Source organism: Pelobates fuscus, chromosome 7, assembly GCF_036172605.1.
Source record: "Pelobates fuscus isolate aPelFus1 chromosome 7, aPelFus1.pri, whole genome shotgun sequence".
NCBI classification, from domain to species: Eukaryota; Metazoa; Chordata; class Amphibia; order Anura; family Pelobatidae; genus Pelobates; species Pelobates fuscus.
The window spans coordinates 147,835,526-147,854,308 of NC_086323.1; the positions used below are offsets into that span (position 1 = coordinate 147,835,526).

General features: G+C 39.0%; 1 protein-coding gene across 1 annotated transcript in view; it reads right to left on the minus strand.

Moving 5' to 3' along the window:
- Positions 1-945: 945 nt before the first annotated feature.
- LOC134568302 (2,4-dienoyl-CoA reductase [(3E)-enoyl-CoA-producing], mitochondrial-like) overlaps positions 946-18,783 on the minus strand; it is a 77,179-nt gene continuing 59,341 nt past the window's right edge. Inside the window, exon 11 of the mRNA XM_063426793.1 lies at positions 946-1,402. Within this exon, the coding sequence (XP_063282863.1) occupies positions 1,207-1,402 (196 nt within the window). The 3' untranslated portion in view covers positions 946-1,206. The remainder of the gene's footprint in view (positions 1,403-18,783) is intronic.

Here is an 18,783-nt window from a genome sequence, read left to right on the forward strand (position 1 = left end):
AAAGGGAAGGAAACAAGGAAGGAAGGGAAGGAATAAAATGAGGAAAGGGAAGGAAACAAGGAAGGAAGGAAAGGAATCACTGACTTCAAAACCCAATTTGCAATAAAAAGATTGTAATTGTGTGAATAGTATTTCATTGCGTAATGCAAACTTGAAATGCACCAAGATATTACCTATATTTGCTGCCCTCGTGGGTAGCTGCTAAAAAAGTAGCTCACTTCCCTCTAGCCATAAAATCCAGACCATGTTGTCTTTGATGGTTAACTGATTTAACCCTTTTAGAGCTGCAACAGTTTTTCATACAACATATTTATCCACTTTTGCCAGACATTTTTATATTATGACATGTCTGGCATGTAAGAGGTCCGTATTATGAGAGATCACAGTTGGATGAAAATCTGTTTTCATTTTTTTTACCGCCAAAGTTATGTGTAGAAAATATAAAACAAATATTTCTCCTTTGGCTAAATAAATACTTGCCTTGGAGAATAACTTTTATCCAGATTAAAAAAAACATAGCGTACATTTCCTAAATACAACGTATTGCACAGGCTCATATATTTTACATTTTCAAATATGCAACATAAGCAGGAAAAAGTAAAAGTGGCTTTGGACATACTGCTTACCAAGGCCAAACCAATTGCAGGGTTATTCACTAAAAATAAAAATGTCAAGTATTCAAAGTGAATTTAACATTTAAGGCCACAATAGTCAATCAGGAAAAAAAATCACCTAACTTCGTGTTTGGCTACTTTGGCCTTACATTTGAAATTCACTTTTAATTCCTGACATTTCTTACTTGAATAAACTTGATGGTTTCTGTCTCTCTTTGGGTTTTGTAATCAGTCCTTACGATTCACACAGTACCCTGTTTACTGAACAAGCCTCTATGCATGCAATAGTCCCGAAGAACACACAGTACTCAGTATCAATAATCACAGTGTCTTTTCTAGAACAAGATGATATTCATTTTCGCATTTATTATCTGACATAAGTTAATTACTTGTCTTTGTAATAGTACAGGGAAGTAACAAATGTATTCTTAGGAGGTAATTTATAGTTTATGATGTTTCAATTGTATGATTTAAATAATGGTACAATATCAATCCTTATTTTTTATGTGCTAATGAAGGCTCATCTTGCGTTGTATATCACTGTGCTTACGGCTTTTTTTCCCGTGTTATTGATATCACACCGTGCTACTTTCTACCAAAGGCTCTGGCCTCCTTCGATGACTAAATTGTGTCCCGTCATGTAATCTGAAGCTTCGGATGCCAAAAACACAACTGCAGCCTGGAGGTCTGTTACTTGAGCCAGTCTCCCCGCAGGAATATCATTCATCCAGCACTGAACGAGAGGCTTAAGCGCATCTGTGTGTATCAATGGTGTGTCTACTATGCCCCTACAAAAAGAAAGAAAAATACATAAATATAAAATTCAATATATCTTGGACAAAATTAATGGTTATGTGATGATTCAAGTGCAGCAGAGCTGCAAATTTAGGATGAGGTCTGGATGAGACTTTATCAATGTGCAGTCCAAGTAATTGGTCTAGCTACATTCCAAGATATTACATTTATAGAATGTAACAAAAGCTGCAATTTGCAAGTGATGTTATTTTAATCCTGAACTGGGGATTGTTAAATGTATTTTATGCTTTCTTCAAAACCATTGGGAAAGTTGTGTCAGCTTTTTGACAGCTGTTAAAAATCACTTCCGACCAAGGGTACGTTGACCTAGATGACAAGTGATCCCATGAAATGCCTTTTATTTTGTAAAATGTGGTAACTCTTAGGAGATTCTTTGGCAACTGGCCTTTATCAGACTATACACCGCAATAATCAAGTAGATTAATAGTGTTTCATGTAATGGCTGTCAATAGTACCTGGCCAAATTTGAGAGGGGGGTATTGGAGAGGATTCAAATTACAGCAATACTGTAAATTCGAACTCCATGTCCGTTTGTTTTTCCCATTAAACTGTCATGTGCTCAAAGTCCTAGACTGATGTTAGATGTGTTGTTTAATGCTAGGAGCTCTGAATACTTATTATGCTTCCTTTTTTGACAGTGTATGTCATTCAGCACCATTCGTTGACAGGGAAAACATTGCCAGTGTAATTTTTCCAGGTTATTTTACAGAAGTTCATTGGGTACTCTTTTGGAAAGACTATAAGTAGCCCATCCTCTGTTGTCATAGTACCCAAAAGTTGCTTACTACTTTTGAGTGGGTTGTGGTACTGAGGTCTTGAGATAATGCTTCATTTTGACTATTCTGCTTTCTGTATTCTTGACAACTTATTTACCAGCTATTCTGTCTCCTGGCTTCCCAAACCTTTTCTAATTTGTGTTTACTCCACTGATTAGGTGTCTGGGTTTCACTAAGGTGTAGCGATATGACTTCATATCATTTTCATACTCTTGTAATTTGATATCTAACCTATTCACAGTGTTGTATATGAAATAAGCACCATATAGACAGCTCCTGACTCAATTAGATGTCAGTATTTAAAATTCTAATTTTAATTTAAAAAAAATTAAAACCAATTTTTGGTTTTTAATTGGTACTATTAGGAATGAGAAAAGGTTACATAAAAATAATACATTTTCACAGAATCATGTTTAAAAACAAATTCAAATCTGATTTTCTACACATATATACTTGACAGATGTTATAATATGACCAGTAAGTTAAGACATTGATAAATCAATTAAACAGGAATTCTGAATCATATAAATTCTACACAATGTAGGACAGTATTGCTCATGTGCTGCCCATCAACGTGAAGTAGATATGTGTGTACAGGAAAGTGTTGTTGTTAATCATAATCTTAGCAGAAAGCTAACTAGCTATCTGGTTGGCTTCATCTAACCAATCTCCAACCACCAATGTTGCCAGAGTACACAGCTGTCTGTAAATAAGCAAGAACTTTCTTAATAAGCTATCTCGTAAAAATCTGAAACATTTGCCCTCAAACCTGAGAACCTGCCCATTCATTTCGAGATCCCGAAAAATCAGAAGACCTTTTTTTGTCATGAATAGCATATCTTTATAACAGTCTGACTACTACACAATTGTGGCTGGGGTGTTAGACAGACAAGACATCACTTTCATAGACCAATATGCAAGCTTACAAAAAATATTGCACAATCAAACAAAATATTGATGGGCAGCATAAGTCGTTCACCGATGAGGAATTCTACAGAATATACATTATACATACTGCAGGGTATCACGTTTCATGTAACGACAATCACCATAAATTGATGTGTCTCCTGAAAAAACATGGTGGATATTGAAATCCTACTCATAAACGTTCCCTTCTTTCCCCAGTTTTTATTTTATATCTTCTCTGTTGTTCCCTCTTTTTACACATGAAGGGTACATCGTGTCTCCTATTGTTCAGCCAGAAAGGGATGAGGTGAATATACTGAATGTATGTAAGAATGAGGGGGAGTGTCAGTAATTGTAAATCTTGCAGGGCAAAACACTTTGACATGGGTTTATATGTATTCAGAATAGGAAGATCTTTGCAGAATGAGTGGTAGATAAAAAATAAAATAAAAAAGAGAATGTAACTATTTTATTTGTAGCAGGCTTATGTCTATGCACCACATCTACCATAACATTTGACTTAATGATTCATTTAAGTTGAAATTCTCGTGGTATGTTGAGCTGTACCAGCCATTGCTGTGTGGTGGTATAAGAAGGCCACTATGCTCCTTACTACATGTTCCAAAAATTCCATTCAGAGTTGTTGAATAAGATTTTCCTCTAATTCCTACTGCCAGTGCGTATTGTGCCTTGAGTTAGATCCAAACCCGACCGAGCATCATCCAGCCGATGGAACCCCGCTTCACAATGCATTAGCGATTGGTAGAAAACTGCCTGTTTTTAACATGCAGGTATCCCAGAAGTGGTCCTCCAGTGTGAAAACAGGAACCATTGATCACTGGGAACATACTCTATTTAAACAGCATATCTAAGGTCAATAATCAGTCTTCTGCTTTGTAACACACAGCTACCTCCCCTCCTTTGTGCGCCCTACATCCTGAGGCCCCAACATCTCACTAATGCCTGCTTTTGAAGAAATTTAGTAGCAGGCCTCATCCGAACTCATACAAGGATATAGCTCTTTTTTTGTGATTTGTCTCTAGCTACAAAAAACATTAGAAAAAGTTATGGAGAAGTAACTGAGAAATAAAAGGATCCTTTACTGATGATCTTTTCCTATGAAATTAACTTTGACTTTTGATAATCATATCTATACTTTTGAAGATCCACTTTCACCTAGGTAAAAATTCTTACACTTTGGTGGTTTTAAGATTAAATAGATGGGGGTTAAAGATTTAGCTGATTAATGTGAGCAGGATAATGATGATCTCCTGGAAATGATTACTTCCCACCGGAAATACACTGGTAAAAAAAAATTGTTGCGAGTTGAGGTTACTCAGAATATTAATACTACTCAGAATATTTAGCGAAGGCTAAAGTCCTAAATGGTATAGTTGGTACTTGCTAGAGAAGTTGATAGTTCACCTGGATAGTAAATCTGGCCTTAAGGAATGCTAGAAGAATTATAATTATAATTTTTCTAATCTAAAAGTTAGGGATCTGGGTTATTTAGATTACTTTTTCACTTTTAAGATAGTTTTCTCTTTTTTACTTTATTATATTGACACTGAGTCAGACTGAAAAGCAGGGCCGGATTAACATAGGGGCTGATGGAGCTGCAGCTCCAGGCCCAGGCCCATGGAATAGGCCCATTGGTTTTAAAAAAAAAAAAAAAAAATGTTTACATTTTTTTTTTTTTTTTTTTTTACACACTACTCTTAGGGTTGCCAGGTATTTCTCATGTATTTCTTAGGGTTGGCAGGTATTTCTCAGAAGTATTTCTCAGGTATTTGAGGCTGCCTAGCCGGTGCCGGTATTGCAGTAATACCGGCAATACAAATGTCTGTCTCAGTATAAACATAGATTATTCTGCAATACCAGCGCCGGCCAGTAGGGGTCGCTGTTTGTGTGGAGAGAGGCAGTGATAAAAAGTTACGGCATCTCTCTCCCTGCCTCTCTCTACTCACTGATCCGCGGGGAGCAGCTCTGCACAGAGAGTCCAGACAGCAGCTCCGAGACATGGGGACGCTGAGACATTGGGACACTGGGGAACATGGGGACCCTGAGCATGGACGTCCGCAGGAATTTTTCCGGGGGGCAAGGGGGGGTATAATTGTAATGACATCCATGCTTGGCCCCTTTTTGACAGTGTCATGAAGGGGAGGAGCATAGTCATTTTCACATAAAGCAAGGATGAATAGCGTTTTCACAACTATGGTGTCAGGAATATATGTTTGTATTCCTGACACTATAGTGTTCCTTTCATCAAATTACAGGAACATTCTGGTCACCATAACAACTTTATCTAAATGAAAATGCTGTGATGCAAGGAGGCCCCCTGGGTGCTCTTTCTTTGAAGGGTAAGGGGAAGGGGAAACCGTTTACCCCCAAAAGGCTTCCTTCAGCTTCCTTCAGCTCCAGATCTCCAGGTCGCTCAGTGATATTCGACTTCTGAAACAGAGTGTCAGGAAGTGCAGATTGACGTTGGGCATGGGTGCCGCGGATTGGCTAGAGTGGTCAGCTGACACTCTAAGCCAATCGCTAGTTCCCGATTCATAAAAATGTTTTACGTTTTTATGAATGGGGAGCTACTGATTGGCTTAGAGTGCTAGCTGAACCATCTAGCCAATCAGCGGTACCCCTACCCAGCGGCCCTCTGTGTTTCCTGACACTCAGTAAATAAAAGTGAACACATTAACACTGATATTGTTTGTTTTTACTTGGGGAGATGAGAAGGTCCAACGTTTCCCTGCCAGGCCCAGGTACCAAAGCCTTATGATGTGGTGTCCAGAATGAAGTGCTACAATCTCATTTTCTTCTCCTTCATTTGACACAGTCTTCTTTGTCTTCTGAGGCTCCTTCTGCTCCTTTACCTTTCTGCTACTTTCTGCTTATTTTGCGCCCTTCTGCTCCTTTCTCTTTCTGATCCTTTTCTGCTCCTTGATGGCTCTTCCTGCTCCTTGATGGCCCTTCCTGCTTCTTTCTGCCCCTTCCAGCTTCTTGCAGCCCCTTGCTGATCCTTTCTGTTCCTTCTGATTCTTCCTGCCCCTTCCTGCTCCTTGCTGCCCCTTCCTGCTCCTTGCTGCCCCTTCCTGCTCCTTGCAGACCCTTCCTGCTTTTTGCAGACCCTTCCTACTCATTTCTGCCCCTTCTTTCTCCTTGCTGCCCCTTCCTACTCCTAGCAGACCCTTACTACTCCTTGCTGACCCCTCCTGCTCCTTGCTGACCCCTCCTGCTCCTTGCTGCCTCTTCCTACTCCATGCTGCCCCTTCCTGCTCCTTGCAGACCCTTCCTGCTCCTTGCAGACCCTTCCTGCTCCTTGCAGACCCTTCCTGCTCCCTCTTCCTACTCCTTGCTGCCCCTTCCTACTCCTTGCTGTCCCTTCCTGCTCCTTGCTGCCTCTTCCTGCTCCTTGCTGCCTCTTCCTGCTCCTTGCTGCCTCTTCCTACTCCTTGCTGCATCTTCCTACTCCTTGATGACCCCTCTTGCTCCTTGCAGACCCTTCCTACTCCTTGCAGACCGTCCCTACCCCTTCCTGCTGCCCCTTCCTATTCCTTGCTGACCCCTCCTGCCTCTTGCAGACCCTTTCTACTCCTTGCTGACCCCTCCTGCTCCTTGCTGCTCCTTCTACTTTACCCTCCTGCTCCTTGAAAACCTTTCGACCCCTTCCTGCTTCTTGCTGCCCCTTTCTATTCCTTGCTGACCCCTCCTGCCCCTTGCAGAACCTTTCTGCTCCTTCTACTTTACCTTCCTCTATGCGGTCTCCCCCACCCCCCATGCCTCACTTACCTGCTCTGTAGGCTACCTCTGTGCTGCTCCCCTGCGGTTTCAGTCATGAGAGAGAGGCAGGGGTAAGCTGTAGTTTCCTGCCTTTCTCCATTCACAGCGCCACCTACTGGCCAGCGCTGGTATTGCACTGTATTCTCACACTAAAACGAAAAATAGCAGCACAAGCTGAAAAATCCGGGGGGGCCAAGTATCCCCCTTTACCCCCCCCCCCCCCATTTGGACGCCCATGCCCCTGAGACACTAGGGACACAGTGGCCCCTAGTCTGTCTCCCCATGTCTCCCAGCCACTGTCCCTAGTGTCTCAGTGTCCCCATGTCTCTAAGTGTCCCCTAGTGTCCTAGTGACATCAGGACACTGGGAGACATGAGGACACAGACTCTAAGGGACACTGGGAGACATGGGGATACAAACACTAGGGGACACTGGGCGACATGGGGACACTGAGAGGCATGGAGACACAGGGAGACATGGGGACACTGGGCGACTTTGAGACATAGGAGACATGGCAGTGTCCCCATGTCTCCCAGCCAGTGTCCCTAGTATCTCAGTATCGCCATGTGTCCCTGGTGTCTCTCAGTGTCTGTAGTGTGCTAGTGTTCCCTAGACTCCCAAAGTTCCCTAGTCTTCCAATGTCTCTGTGTCCCCATGTCTCCTAGTGTCTCAGTGTCCCCTAGTATAAAAGAAAAAATCTCAGGCACTCACTGTGATAGATTAAGGCAGGTTTATTGGACACCGCAACGTTTCGACCTGTACCCAGGTCTTTATCAAGTCTCCAATGTCCCCTATGTATCAGTGTCCCCTATGTATCAGTGTCTCAGTGCCCCATGTCTCTCAGTGCCCATAGTGTCTCTGTGCCCGTAGTGTCTCAGTGTCCCCTAGTATAAAATAAAAAAATCTCAGGCACTCACTGTGATAGCTTTAAGCAGGTTTATTGGACACCGCAACATTGTGACATGGGGACACTGGGAGACATGAGGACACAAACACTAAGGGACTGGGAGACATAGGGACACAGACATTCCCCCTTTTTGTGTATGTTCGCCCTTTCGGCCGTTCTGGGTATGTGATTTGTGTCAGTAGCCCACCTTTTTACCGCATCCATAGACTTCCTGCTTTACTGGACACTGCTGTTAGGGGGTATGGGTTTACTTGAAAGATGAAAGCATGAGATTAGCAAAGGGTATGTGTTTTCTCATAGTTGCATCCTATGAGTTTCCCTACAGCATCATCTCCATCAGATACATGACGCTTAGGAGGTAGGACTTTTTTAGTGTTTTTGGTCAATAATATTTTGTTATTAGGCCCATCATAATTATCAGGACCAGGCCCACTGGGCTCTTAATCCGGCCCTGCTGAAAAGATATTAATAAGCATATTAAAAGAGGAAAGTGGAAAGTTTGCTATCACTGCCTGCTGTACTGTTCTACTCCTTGAATTAGACCTAGATCATATTGTTAAAGTTGGTTATTCACAATTTAATACAACTAACATTGGTTTGTAAGATAATACTGTAGATTTTTGTTGTTTAGATTTCGTTGTAACCATTTTTTACCAAAAGGCATTAGATCTAGATTAGTATTATATTTTGTAAAAATTGGGGATACACAAGTTATATTTTGCCCCTATACACATGTTGGTTAACTATCTAAGGTTTTTACGGACAACACTAGGGACTTTTTACCAGTTTCACTGTCACTACTTTTCGTTATAAGTTTTGACTTTAATTGACAGTCTATTTATTTATTATGGTAATATAAATGGGCTTTCAGTACATTCATGGAGGTAGCCTAGATGCATAGCATACTTTAAGGTTAAATTACTCAACACTATTATGAGAAAGTGAAAAAAGGAAAGCATTTTCTTCTTTTTGGTAACACGTCCTCTTGAATGTACCCTGTTTTTTTTATCAGAGTTTAGAAATGCAAATTTGAGTGCACCAGAGAGCATGAGATCCTTTATTGGTGTATATGTTTGTTGTATATTTTTGCTGCATTGGACGTTGCTTGGTTTACAGGTGAGAATCCCGAATGCTATGTACTATGGGGAATTTAATAGGACATTATGAAACTTAAGGGCTTGAATTCCCTGCAAAAGAGATCAACTTAATGGTCAACTTAGTCAACTTATAATTTCAAGGAATCTCTGATCGAGAGAACAGAGAGAGTCTCAAGGGGAATGTTATTATTGGGTGGCAATATCAACTGTGTTGCTGATACTGCACTAGATAAAAAAACTGACAAGAGGAAACAAACTTAACTCTACGGCAAAATCCTTTGCCTTAAAGTGAACAAAATGTATCTCAATTAATTATTTATTGGATATTTGAAGGACACAGCATCCTGTTGAAAAGGATTTCACATAGCACTCTTTCCTACTCATGCATAGATGCTATCTTTACAAAATCCCTTATTTTAAAAAATGTATGTCTTCCCAAATAGGCAATATTGAGTGGTCAGATCCTCCTCTTGTCTTTTTCACACTTAAGAACAATTCCTAATATAGTATAAGACTGGACTGTAGATTAAATGAATACTACTTGATATCCAAGAATGCTAGATTGGATTTGATTAAGGAGGTACAGCAATTTATACAATGAAATAATAATAAGAGGCTACTTGATTAAATCCAATATTTTTCTGAGAAAGCAGAGAGGAAGACCCCTCTCAGATCTATACATCACACTGGCTAATCTCAAGCAAGAATAAATTAGACCATTTACCAGCATTAGCAGAAGATATAGGAAGGATCCAACAAGAATTAAGGGTTATACTGGATGAGAAGCTAAAAAGCCATTTATTTCACTAAACAGAAGTGGTACTACAACAGCAACGGGGTGAATAAAATCCTCACTAACAAGAAGAAATCATTAGGCAAAAAGATATAGAATTAAAAAGCTTATAGTAAATAACAAACCAATATTAGGTCCCTCCCATATTGCCGAGGCTTTCAAGAATCATTATAGTTTGTTGTGTAATCTGAGAAAGAAATACTCCCAGACCTTTTGATTAAATATTTTTTTGTGGACATATAATTTACCTAAAATACGAGAGTCAATTGTTCCTCCTTAACCTTTTTCTCTTGTCAAAGGTAAAAATGCTATTTGTAATTTAAAAAAGGGGAAATCACCGGGCCCCCATGGGTACTCTACATTATTTTACAAAATCTTGGATGAGCTGATCTCTCCTTAACTGGTCAGGATGCTCAATGAGATCACAGCAAATAAACTCTGAATTGCTGCAGGCTTCTATTTGGCTGATCCCTAAACTTGCAATATATCCCAGCTTTATACCAAGTTACAGGCCAATATCCATGATAAATCTAGATATTTATTTATTTTTGAATGTCCTGACACAAAGGCTACAACTAGTTATGGCTGACTTAATTCATCCAGACCATTTGGGATATATCCAAGCAGGAGAAGATAACATACGTAAATTGTTTGACCTGATTACTAAGACACACCGAACACCTACCCATACTGTCTTTCTGCCATTTACACTAAGAAGGCATTTGATAGGTTAAGTTAAAACGTTCTAGCTGAAACCATGGACACCTTTGGGATAAGGGGTTTCTTTTGTAATAGCTCTTTAGCTCTTTATATCAACCTCTGTGCTAAAGTAATGGGCCCATCTTTGAACTCATGTGTTTTAAAATTGGTCAAGGCAAAACACAGGGCTGTACGTTTGCTCTCCTGCTTTATGCCCTACCAGTTGAACCACTGGCTGTTGTAATCAGGAATTTGAGTGAAATTAGGATAACTGAGCTAAGTAATCAGATATATAAAATAATATTATGTATGGATGATATCTTCTTCATCTTGATATCTTCCTCATTCTCGTTCCCTGCTGTTCTCCTGGTTTTCACGAAATACACTAATTATAAATAAAAATCTATTCACAGGTCATCTCTGCATTTTTCTCATCTGAACAAAGATATTCTCTACAGTATAGTTTCCATTTCAACTGGATCAATTATAGAATTGGTTATCTTGGGGTAAGACTGTTATTCGATCTAAACCATACTCTTATGGTTAATTATGACATTCTGATTGAAGATCTTATTAAGCAGACTGATAGATTGAAGGTGACAGAAGTATTGTGGCTTGTGAAGGTAAATATGATTAATGCCTACTTGGTTCCCAAGATACTTTATCTATTAGGAGTATTCCCTTACGAGTGCCTGGGAAAGTTCAGGATAGGTTGTCTAAACAATTGGTCTCTTTTGCATGGAATGACAAGAGATTCAGAAAATCCCACAACGTTATTTAAAGGGATCAGAAGCAAATTGGTTTGGGCTTCCCCAATTTAATTTTACTACTCAAAGTATCTATGTTTTTGCATGTATTGGTTTGGGACACTAAGAAAGATAAGAATTTGGAGTGGCATCAAATTGAGAGATATGGATAAAAACCCATTCCATCTGTTATGAGAAAAACCCTCTTTGCTGACATATCTAATATTCAGAAGCCCTATAATAGGAGACGTTGTAAAAATAGGCATAGAGACACTTATGACCTCAGCTACACCGATTGAACCATTGAGATACTACATTGAAGACATTGATTTTACAAGTTGGACGGTGTCAAGGGTTAGTGCCCTGGAAGACATAAAATAGAATAACATTATTTTAACTCATAATGAGATTCAATCAAAATTCCCTCTCCCGAATTTATAATATTTTCATATCTCAGAGTTAAGTACTCCCTTCTTGTAAATCTCATTGCTCCTCCTTTAGAATTGGATGCATTTATTGGGAAACAGTATAAGTATACATGAATTTCCATAGAAAAATGGGAAAATAACTTAAAGATTCACGTCTGTGGATAAAGCTTGCGAAAGCAGTCCACTCTGTAAATGTACATGAAGTTTTCTACAAACTGCTCCTGGTACTGGTATCATGATCCTTCTTGTTTAAATACATTTGATAAATGGGTCTCAGGAAATTGCTAGAGATGCAACTTATTAGTAGGGACATTGTACCATATTTGATGAGACTGTACAAAACTGGATAATATTAATTCAGCGTTTACTAAAATTCTTAATTATATTCTTAACCCAAGCCTGTCTCTGAATCCTCAAATTTGGCTGGAAGTATCAGTGCTTTATAAATCTCTTTTATACCCAGTAATAAATATACTGCTGGCAATTAAATTATGGTCAGCATAGCTAGAGTTTGGTGTAAACCTGATCCTTCTTTATGGACTGACATAATCAGTTTTACTATCAGAACAATAGGAAAATATTTTTCTGCTCTAACAATATGTTAAAACCTACAAAAATATTTGGTCTTACCAACTAACATTTTGTCCCCCGATGGGATGGTATAAACTATTGTTCCGGATTCATTGTATGTTTGACTTTATTACTCAGTGTTCCAAATGGTCATTTGTGGATTAAATGTTGGTATGCCTATGTAGATGTATGAACCCTTTTTAACTGTTCTGTTATTTTATTGCTGTTGAGATATGGTCACTATAAGTGTTTCTCTTTTAAAGTCTCCTCTTTACCACATTCTAGTCCGAGATTTGAAATTGCTTGGCTTTGTATGTTTGTCTATTTCAACATTTTAAAAACTAATAAATAATTCAACCAATTTTGAAAAATGCAAAGTTATGCACTTCGGCGTAAAGAATACACAAGCAACGTATACCCTTAATGGAAGTGAATTAGCGATAACAACACACAAAAAGGACTTGGGAATTGTTATAGACAACAAACTATGCAACAATGTGCAATGTCAATCAGCAGTGGCTAAGGCCAGTAAGGTATTGTCATGCATGAAAAAGAGCATTCATTCTCGGGATGAGAATATCATTTTTCCTCTTTATAAATCACTGGTAAGACCACATATTGAATATGCTGTGCAATTTGGGGCACCTGTTCTAAAGAAAGATATTATGGCACTAGAAAAAGTGCAGAGGCGGGCTACAAAATTAATAAAAGGAATGGAACATATCAGCTATGAAGAAAGGTTAACAAATTTAAACCTATTTAGTTTAGAAAAACGTCGCCTGAGAGGGGATATGATAACATTATACAAATATATTCGGGGCCAATACAAACCATTGTGTGGAAATCTATTCACAAACCGGACTTTACATAGGACAAGAGGCCATGCGTTTAGACTAGAAGAAAGAAGATTTCGTCTAAGGCAAAGGAAAGGTTTTTTTACTGTAAGAACAAACAGGATGTGGAATTCTCTGCCTGTAGAAGTGGTTTTATCAGAGTCCATACAGATGTTCAAACAGCTACTAGATGCATACTTGCAAAAACAGAATATTCAAGAATATAATCTTTCAATGTAGGGTAGTGATGTCGCGAACATAAAATGTTCGGTTCGCGAACCGCGAACGTGAATTTCCACAAATGTTCGCGAACCGGGCGAACCACCATAGACTTCAATAGGCAGGCGAATTTTAAAACCCACAGGGACTCTTTCTGGCCGCAATAGTGATTGAAAGGGGGGGGAGACCTACTCTCCTTCCCCCCCCTGGCCCCCACCCCTATGCGGCGGGTGGGGGCCATAAAGATAATGAGGGGGGGACCTACTGTCCTCTCCCCAGGCCCCTACCCCTGTACGGCAGGTGGGGGCCATAATGATAAGGAGGGGAGGGACCTACTGGATTTCAAGCCATCCAATCACAGTGCTCTGTGTCATTTTACACAGCGTGGGAAAGTTCTTTGGAATTTTCCCACGCTGTGTAAAATGACAAAGAGCACTCTGATTGGCTTAAACCAGCCAATCAGAGTGTTCTTAGCCTAATTGCAGGGCGTGGCAAGGCTTTATAAGCAGAGCTCAGTCCGCGCGGAGCCCTCCATGGGTGAAGATGGATTATTTTTTTTTTGCGCTCGTTTTTTTTTCTCAATGCTTTCCTATGGACGCAAGCGTCTTCTCACTGTGAAAATCCCAGTGCGAAGCGTGGAAGCGCCTATTGCAGCTGTCAGTGAGCCAGTCACTAGAGGCTGGGTTAACCCAATTGTAAACATAGCAGTTTCTACAGCAGGCAGGGTTAACCCTAGATGGACCTGGCACCCAGACCACTTCATTAAGCTGAAGTTGTCTGGGTGCCTATAGTGGTCCTTTAAGTCTAACGATGAGGGTGTTGACACTGATTTTTCATGATAAGGTTAATTCACTAAATGGTGAAACGTGTGAAATTAAAATAGAATTGCTAATTTTTATGTAAAATAGCCAAGCTGTGACTTAAAGGATCACCATGTATTCCTGATCCTATAGTGTTATAACCACCATCTAGCCCCCCTGGGTCCCTCATGCCTCCATTAATTCAGCAAAATCTTACTGTATTCAAGCTTGAAGCTGTAACTCTGCATGCTGTTTGACTCAGAAAAACAAGCAGTCTACTGACATCATCAGAAGTGGTGGCCTGATCCAATCACAATGCTTCCCCAAAGGATTGGCAGAGACTGACAAAGAGGCAGATTAGGGGCAGAGCTAGCACAATTCAAACACAGCCCTTGCCAATCAGCATCTCCTCATAGAGTTGAATTGAATCAATGAATCTCCATGAGGAAAGTTCAGTGTCTGCATGCAGAGGGAGGAGACACTGAATGTTTGGATGCATTTTAGGCAGCCATGACCCAGGAAGGATCTCTAGCAGCCATCTGAGGAGTGGCCAGTGAAGTTATCACTAGGCTGTAATGTAAACACTGCATTTTCTCTGAAAATATAGTGTTTACAGAAAAAAGCTTGAAGGTAATTCTACTCACCAGAACAAATTCAATAAGATTTAGTTGTTCTGGTGACTATAGTGTCCCTTTAAGCGGTGTTGGAGAAGTTTTGAAAATTAACTTATGTGTGTGTGTGTGTGTGTTTAATAGGTGTTTGGTATACATGGGGATTGCTATACACACAGTCACTCATACACACTATACAGACACACACTGAGAAATAGTATACACACACATTGCTACACATAAACAATGGTACACACACAGTAAGACATCCTATACATATTGTAAGTAGTTGTTTAGTGATTTAGGGAATTATCCACTTTTTAAATGTTATTTTTTGTTCTTGTGTCACTCCCAGCAATGTTACATAACATCATGTGATGTCATGTCCTGTGATGTCACACATATATAATTAACTATGCAAATTAGCATGGTTGGCAGTTTTTGCCAAGAAAGGTGTCAACCCTAACTCTGCCAAACTCCTGCACATTGAGAGGGAGGTGTATGCAAACAGAAATGCCCACAGATTTCAATGCAGACACTGGTCCATCGGGCAAGTTCTACTTTTCCTGTAGGTACCCTAAATGCTCCAACTAGCAGTGAGCCTAAGCATATCCCATTGCTCCACAACAATGAAAATCAAAATAATGTACTCGTTGTGAAACAGAATCAAATGCATTCATAACCTGTTAGTGTAAATAATCCAAATATTCCACTAATTACAGTAAGTACATAAATCAATATCAGAGTCACCAAATCTGTATTGGTACTACCCAAAAGAAACATTATTGTGCTGTTTTTATTGTTGAGGAGAAACATATTTACAGCAAGGTATAGTCAAACCAGAAGATCCTACAATAAGTGAGCTGAACTCCTCCCTGACGTCAACCCTGATCAAAACAATCTGATCTTAGCGTAATGTTGTAGTGGGAGCTGTAATCTCTCACTTAGTAGTCAGCCAGGAGCAACAGCACTCAAAACAATGATTTTCTATGATTCTCTAACCTACAAATAGCATTCACATCCAATTTTATTAATGATAACAGACCACAATAAACTCTAGCATTTCGATTTCCCCAGGTTTTCTGAATATGACACTGATTGGTGATATCTTTGTCCTTTCCGGCATATTTATGTTTTGGATTTTTTTTTTTCTAGCAATGTATAATTTCTTTAGCCCCCAGAACAAATATATTTACATAACTCTGCTTAACAAGAAATTACATTTAACTTCTCAGGGATGACAGTAACTAAAATCGGAACTGCCAATTCTAGTTCATTAGCGTGGCAGAAAAGCATCCGAAATGTTAATAAAAATTCCAACATGCTTCTAAATTAGCGCTTCTAAGGAGCATGTGACACCTTGGTTAACATATTCAACCTCAATTATATTTGCCTTCAGCACCCTGTTATCTGGGACTTTTGCTGGCAATCAGAGGTGCTGTTTTTCAGCAGCCAATTTTCTAGATAATGTAGCTTATCAACACAGTGAGTAAACTTGCCAATGAAATCAGTCTGCACTGAACCACACACGGGCTAATTGCCTTCTTTTTTATGCATATTTACAGTCTGTCATTTCAAAGAAATCAGTGGCCCATTGAGTTACCCAGTTAACTGGAAGGACTGTCGCTTGCAAATGAAAATTAGCAAACAAACCACTGATAAATATGAAATGAGCAAGTATGAAAAAAAAAAGTATATATTTTTTTCTCTCTTTACACCCCGCATCCACTCCCCCATCTTGAAGCATCATCTTCATTTTAATTTAGACTATCAAAGGTCCTCTAGATGTGGAAAAAACAGTTATGTATCTTTTTAATGGTATGCCTGTTAAGAAAAAAAAAAAATAGCTAACAAATTTCAGGCAATTTACAGATAGAACGCTCTGTTTTCAGTAAAGGTTATACAGAGAGCATTGTCTCAGCCCTGGTGTGTTAAATACAATTCAATTATTAAAGCACATGGCATTTATGAAAATACGTTATTTACGCATGCAGCTTGAGTAACTCTTTCACTCCCAGGGAGATTGCAATATATTGCTAATAAAAATGCCCACTGTGCTCATATCATTCGTAGGACTACCTAACCAAAGTCACACATTTTCACATGTATTTATACTTCTAAAATAGAGATTGGTGATCGTAAAATATGTGATTTTATATTTCTTATATACATAGATGCTTTCAGATCTCCAAACTAAATTCTGATAAGTCAAACACGTTTTCAAAGAAAGCTGAATTAAATAAATGATTCTGATACCAGTTTGATGCTTATCCATACACGCACTATTAAATAATAACCAAGCATGGGAAATAAATTAATTTAATTGAAATCATTCTGGTAGTAAATAAAGTCGCCTATCAAAAACAAAACAAAACAGCTATTTAACATCAATTGTGCACTATGGGAAAAGAGTGATAATAACCACTTCTACCACAATGCACATTGGGTAGGAGCGGGAAAAAGTACTTTTTAATGGCCACCCAATAAATGGTACCCCGTATTTTTACTAAACATCTGCGAACATGTGGATAATGTGTAGTGTGTTCACTATTCTTCCCCTATCCCATGGAAAGGATGGATAATTAAATGTAAGTTGGAGCTCTGGGATACATTCTATCTTATAATCCCAGAAACTTTAGGTTAGATTGTTTTAGGAACTCCCCAATCTCCTTTGCTGATGCCTCATATTTCCTAGAGTGAGAAGAGAGTGCACTGTTGAGTCGGGTTAGCATCCCCTATCTACTGGACCCTATGCACATTCCCATACACATCCACCTTCTAATGTAAGTCAATCACTATTTTCTTCCTAGTTCACATTAATGCATGGTCCTAAAACTTGGGGGCTATATATAATATATTTAACAAATAAAAGCCCCTGGAGTTTTACAGAGCCATTGCATATCCCTGCAACCTATAGCAGTGTGACCTGCACAGTATGATGGTGCATTAAAATCTGTGCATGCCTATGAGATGCATACTTTGTTTCCCACTGATCTCATTGCCAATGACAACCAATGAGTGTTATTAATATAATGATCTCAATATTATCTCACCTTATACTTCCAGGGACATCATAATAATTATTGCACACCGACAGTCTTGTCATCCACAGATACTCTGGCAGCTTGGTCAGCCACATATATCCTAGTGGCCCAGTCTAGTCCTGGCTAGCACTGAGACCACAAAATCACAGTGCTTGAACTCTCACAATGCCAGACTAGCAAATGCCTTGCACAATTCCTGCCTGCTTCCTTACTCCTGCAGTACTGTGCAAATATTAATTTCAACATACTCCCCACTATTTTAATGTTCAGAAGAATGGTTTGAGGATGCTGGCCACAAACCCATTACCAGCTCACACATGCTAGTGTCCTGCCCCCCCTGCTTCCTTACCAGTCCAACCATTGATTCAGGTAATGACAAATGCAGACACTTTGCAGGTGATGAAGAAAGGTTTTGATTTACGTATTTTATTTATTAATTTTTTTGTGCAATAGAAAATAAAAACTCATGTGCATACATGGTTTTCAAGGGAACTGCTATTTATTGGCACAAGCCAAATTGATTTGTTTGTATTTGGTTATAAGGCCCACCATGTGTTGATGAAAAGGCCACTTTTCTTTAGGTTTGCATTTAATCTTTACAATGTATTGGCAAAAGCATCATTACTGCAGAAGTCAGATACAAAATTAATAAGGGGAATGGAAAACATTAACAAAGAAAGGACAGACAAACTGCATTTGTTTTCTTTTGGAGGCCTTTCAGAAAGAATAAGGTAGCACTTTAATTTCCATTAGCAGAATATACAGCAAACAAGAGGTTATCCACTGAAACGGGAAGAATGGTGTTTTAGCTTACAGTAGAGAAAAGGGTTCTTTACAGTAAGAATAATAAAGATGTGGAATTGTGTGCCCTAATAGAACATGTTATATTGCAGATATTATAAAAAATAAAGGCTTGGGTGTTTCTGTTTTTTTTTTTTTGTTTTTTGTTTTTTAAGCCAGAATATTTCTTGATATAATAATAAATATGTGAACAGGTTGTTGACCCAAGGAGAAATCTGATTGCTATTATGGAATCAAGAATTCATATTTTTCTCTTTTTGTGGCACTATTGGCCATCAAGTCAGATTGCTTTTGTTTGCGTTCTTTTGGATCAACAGCATTCAAAATGTGTTTAAAGGTTGAA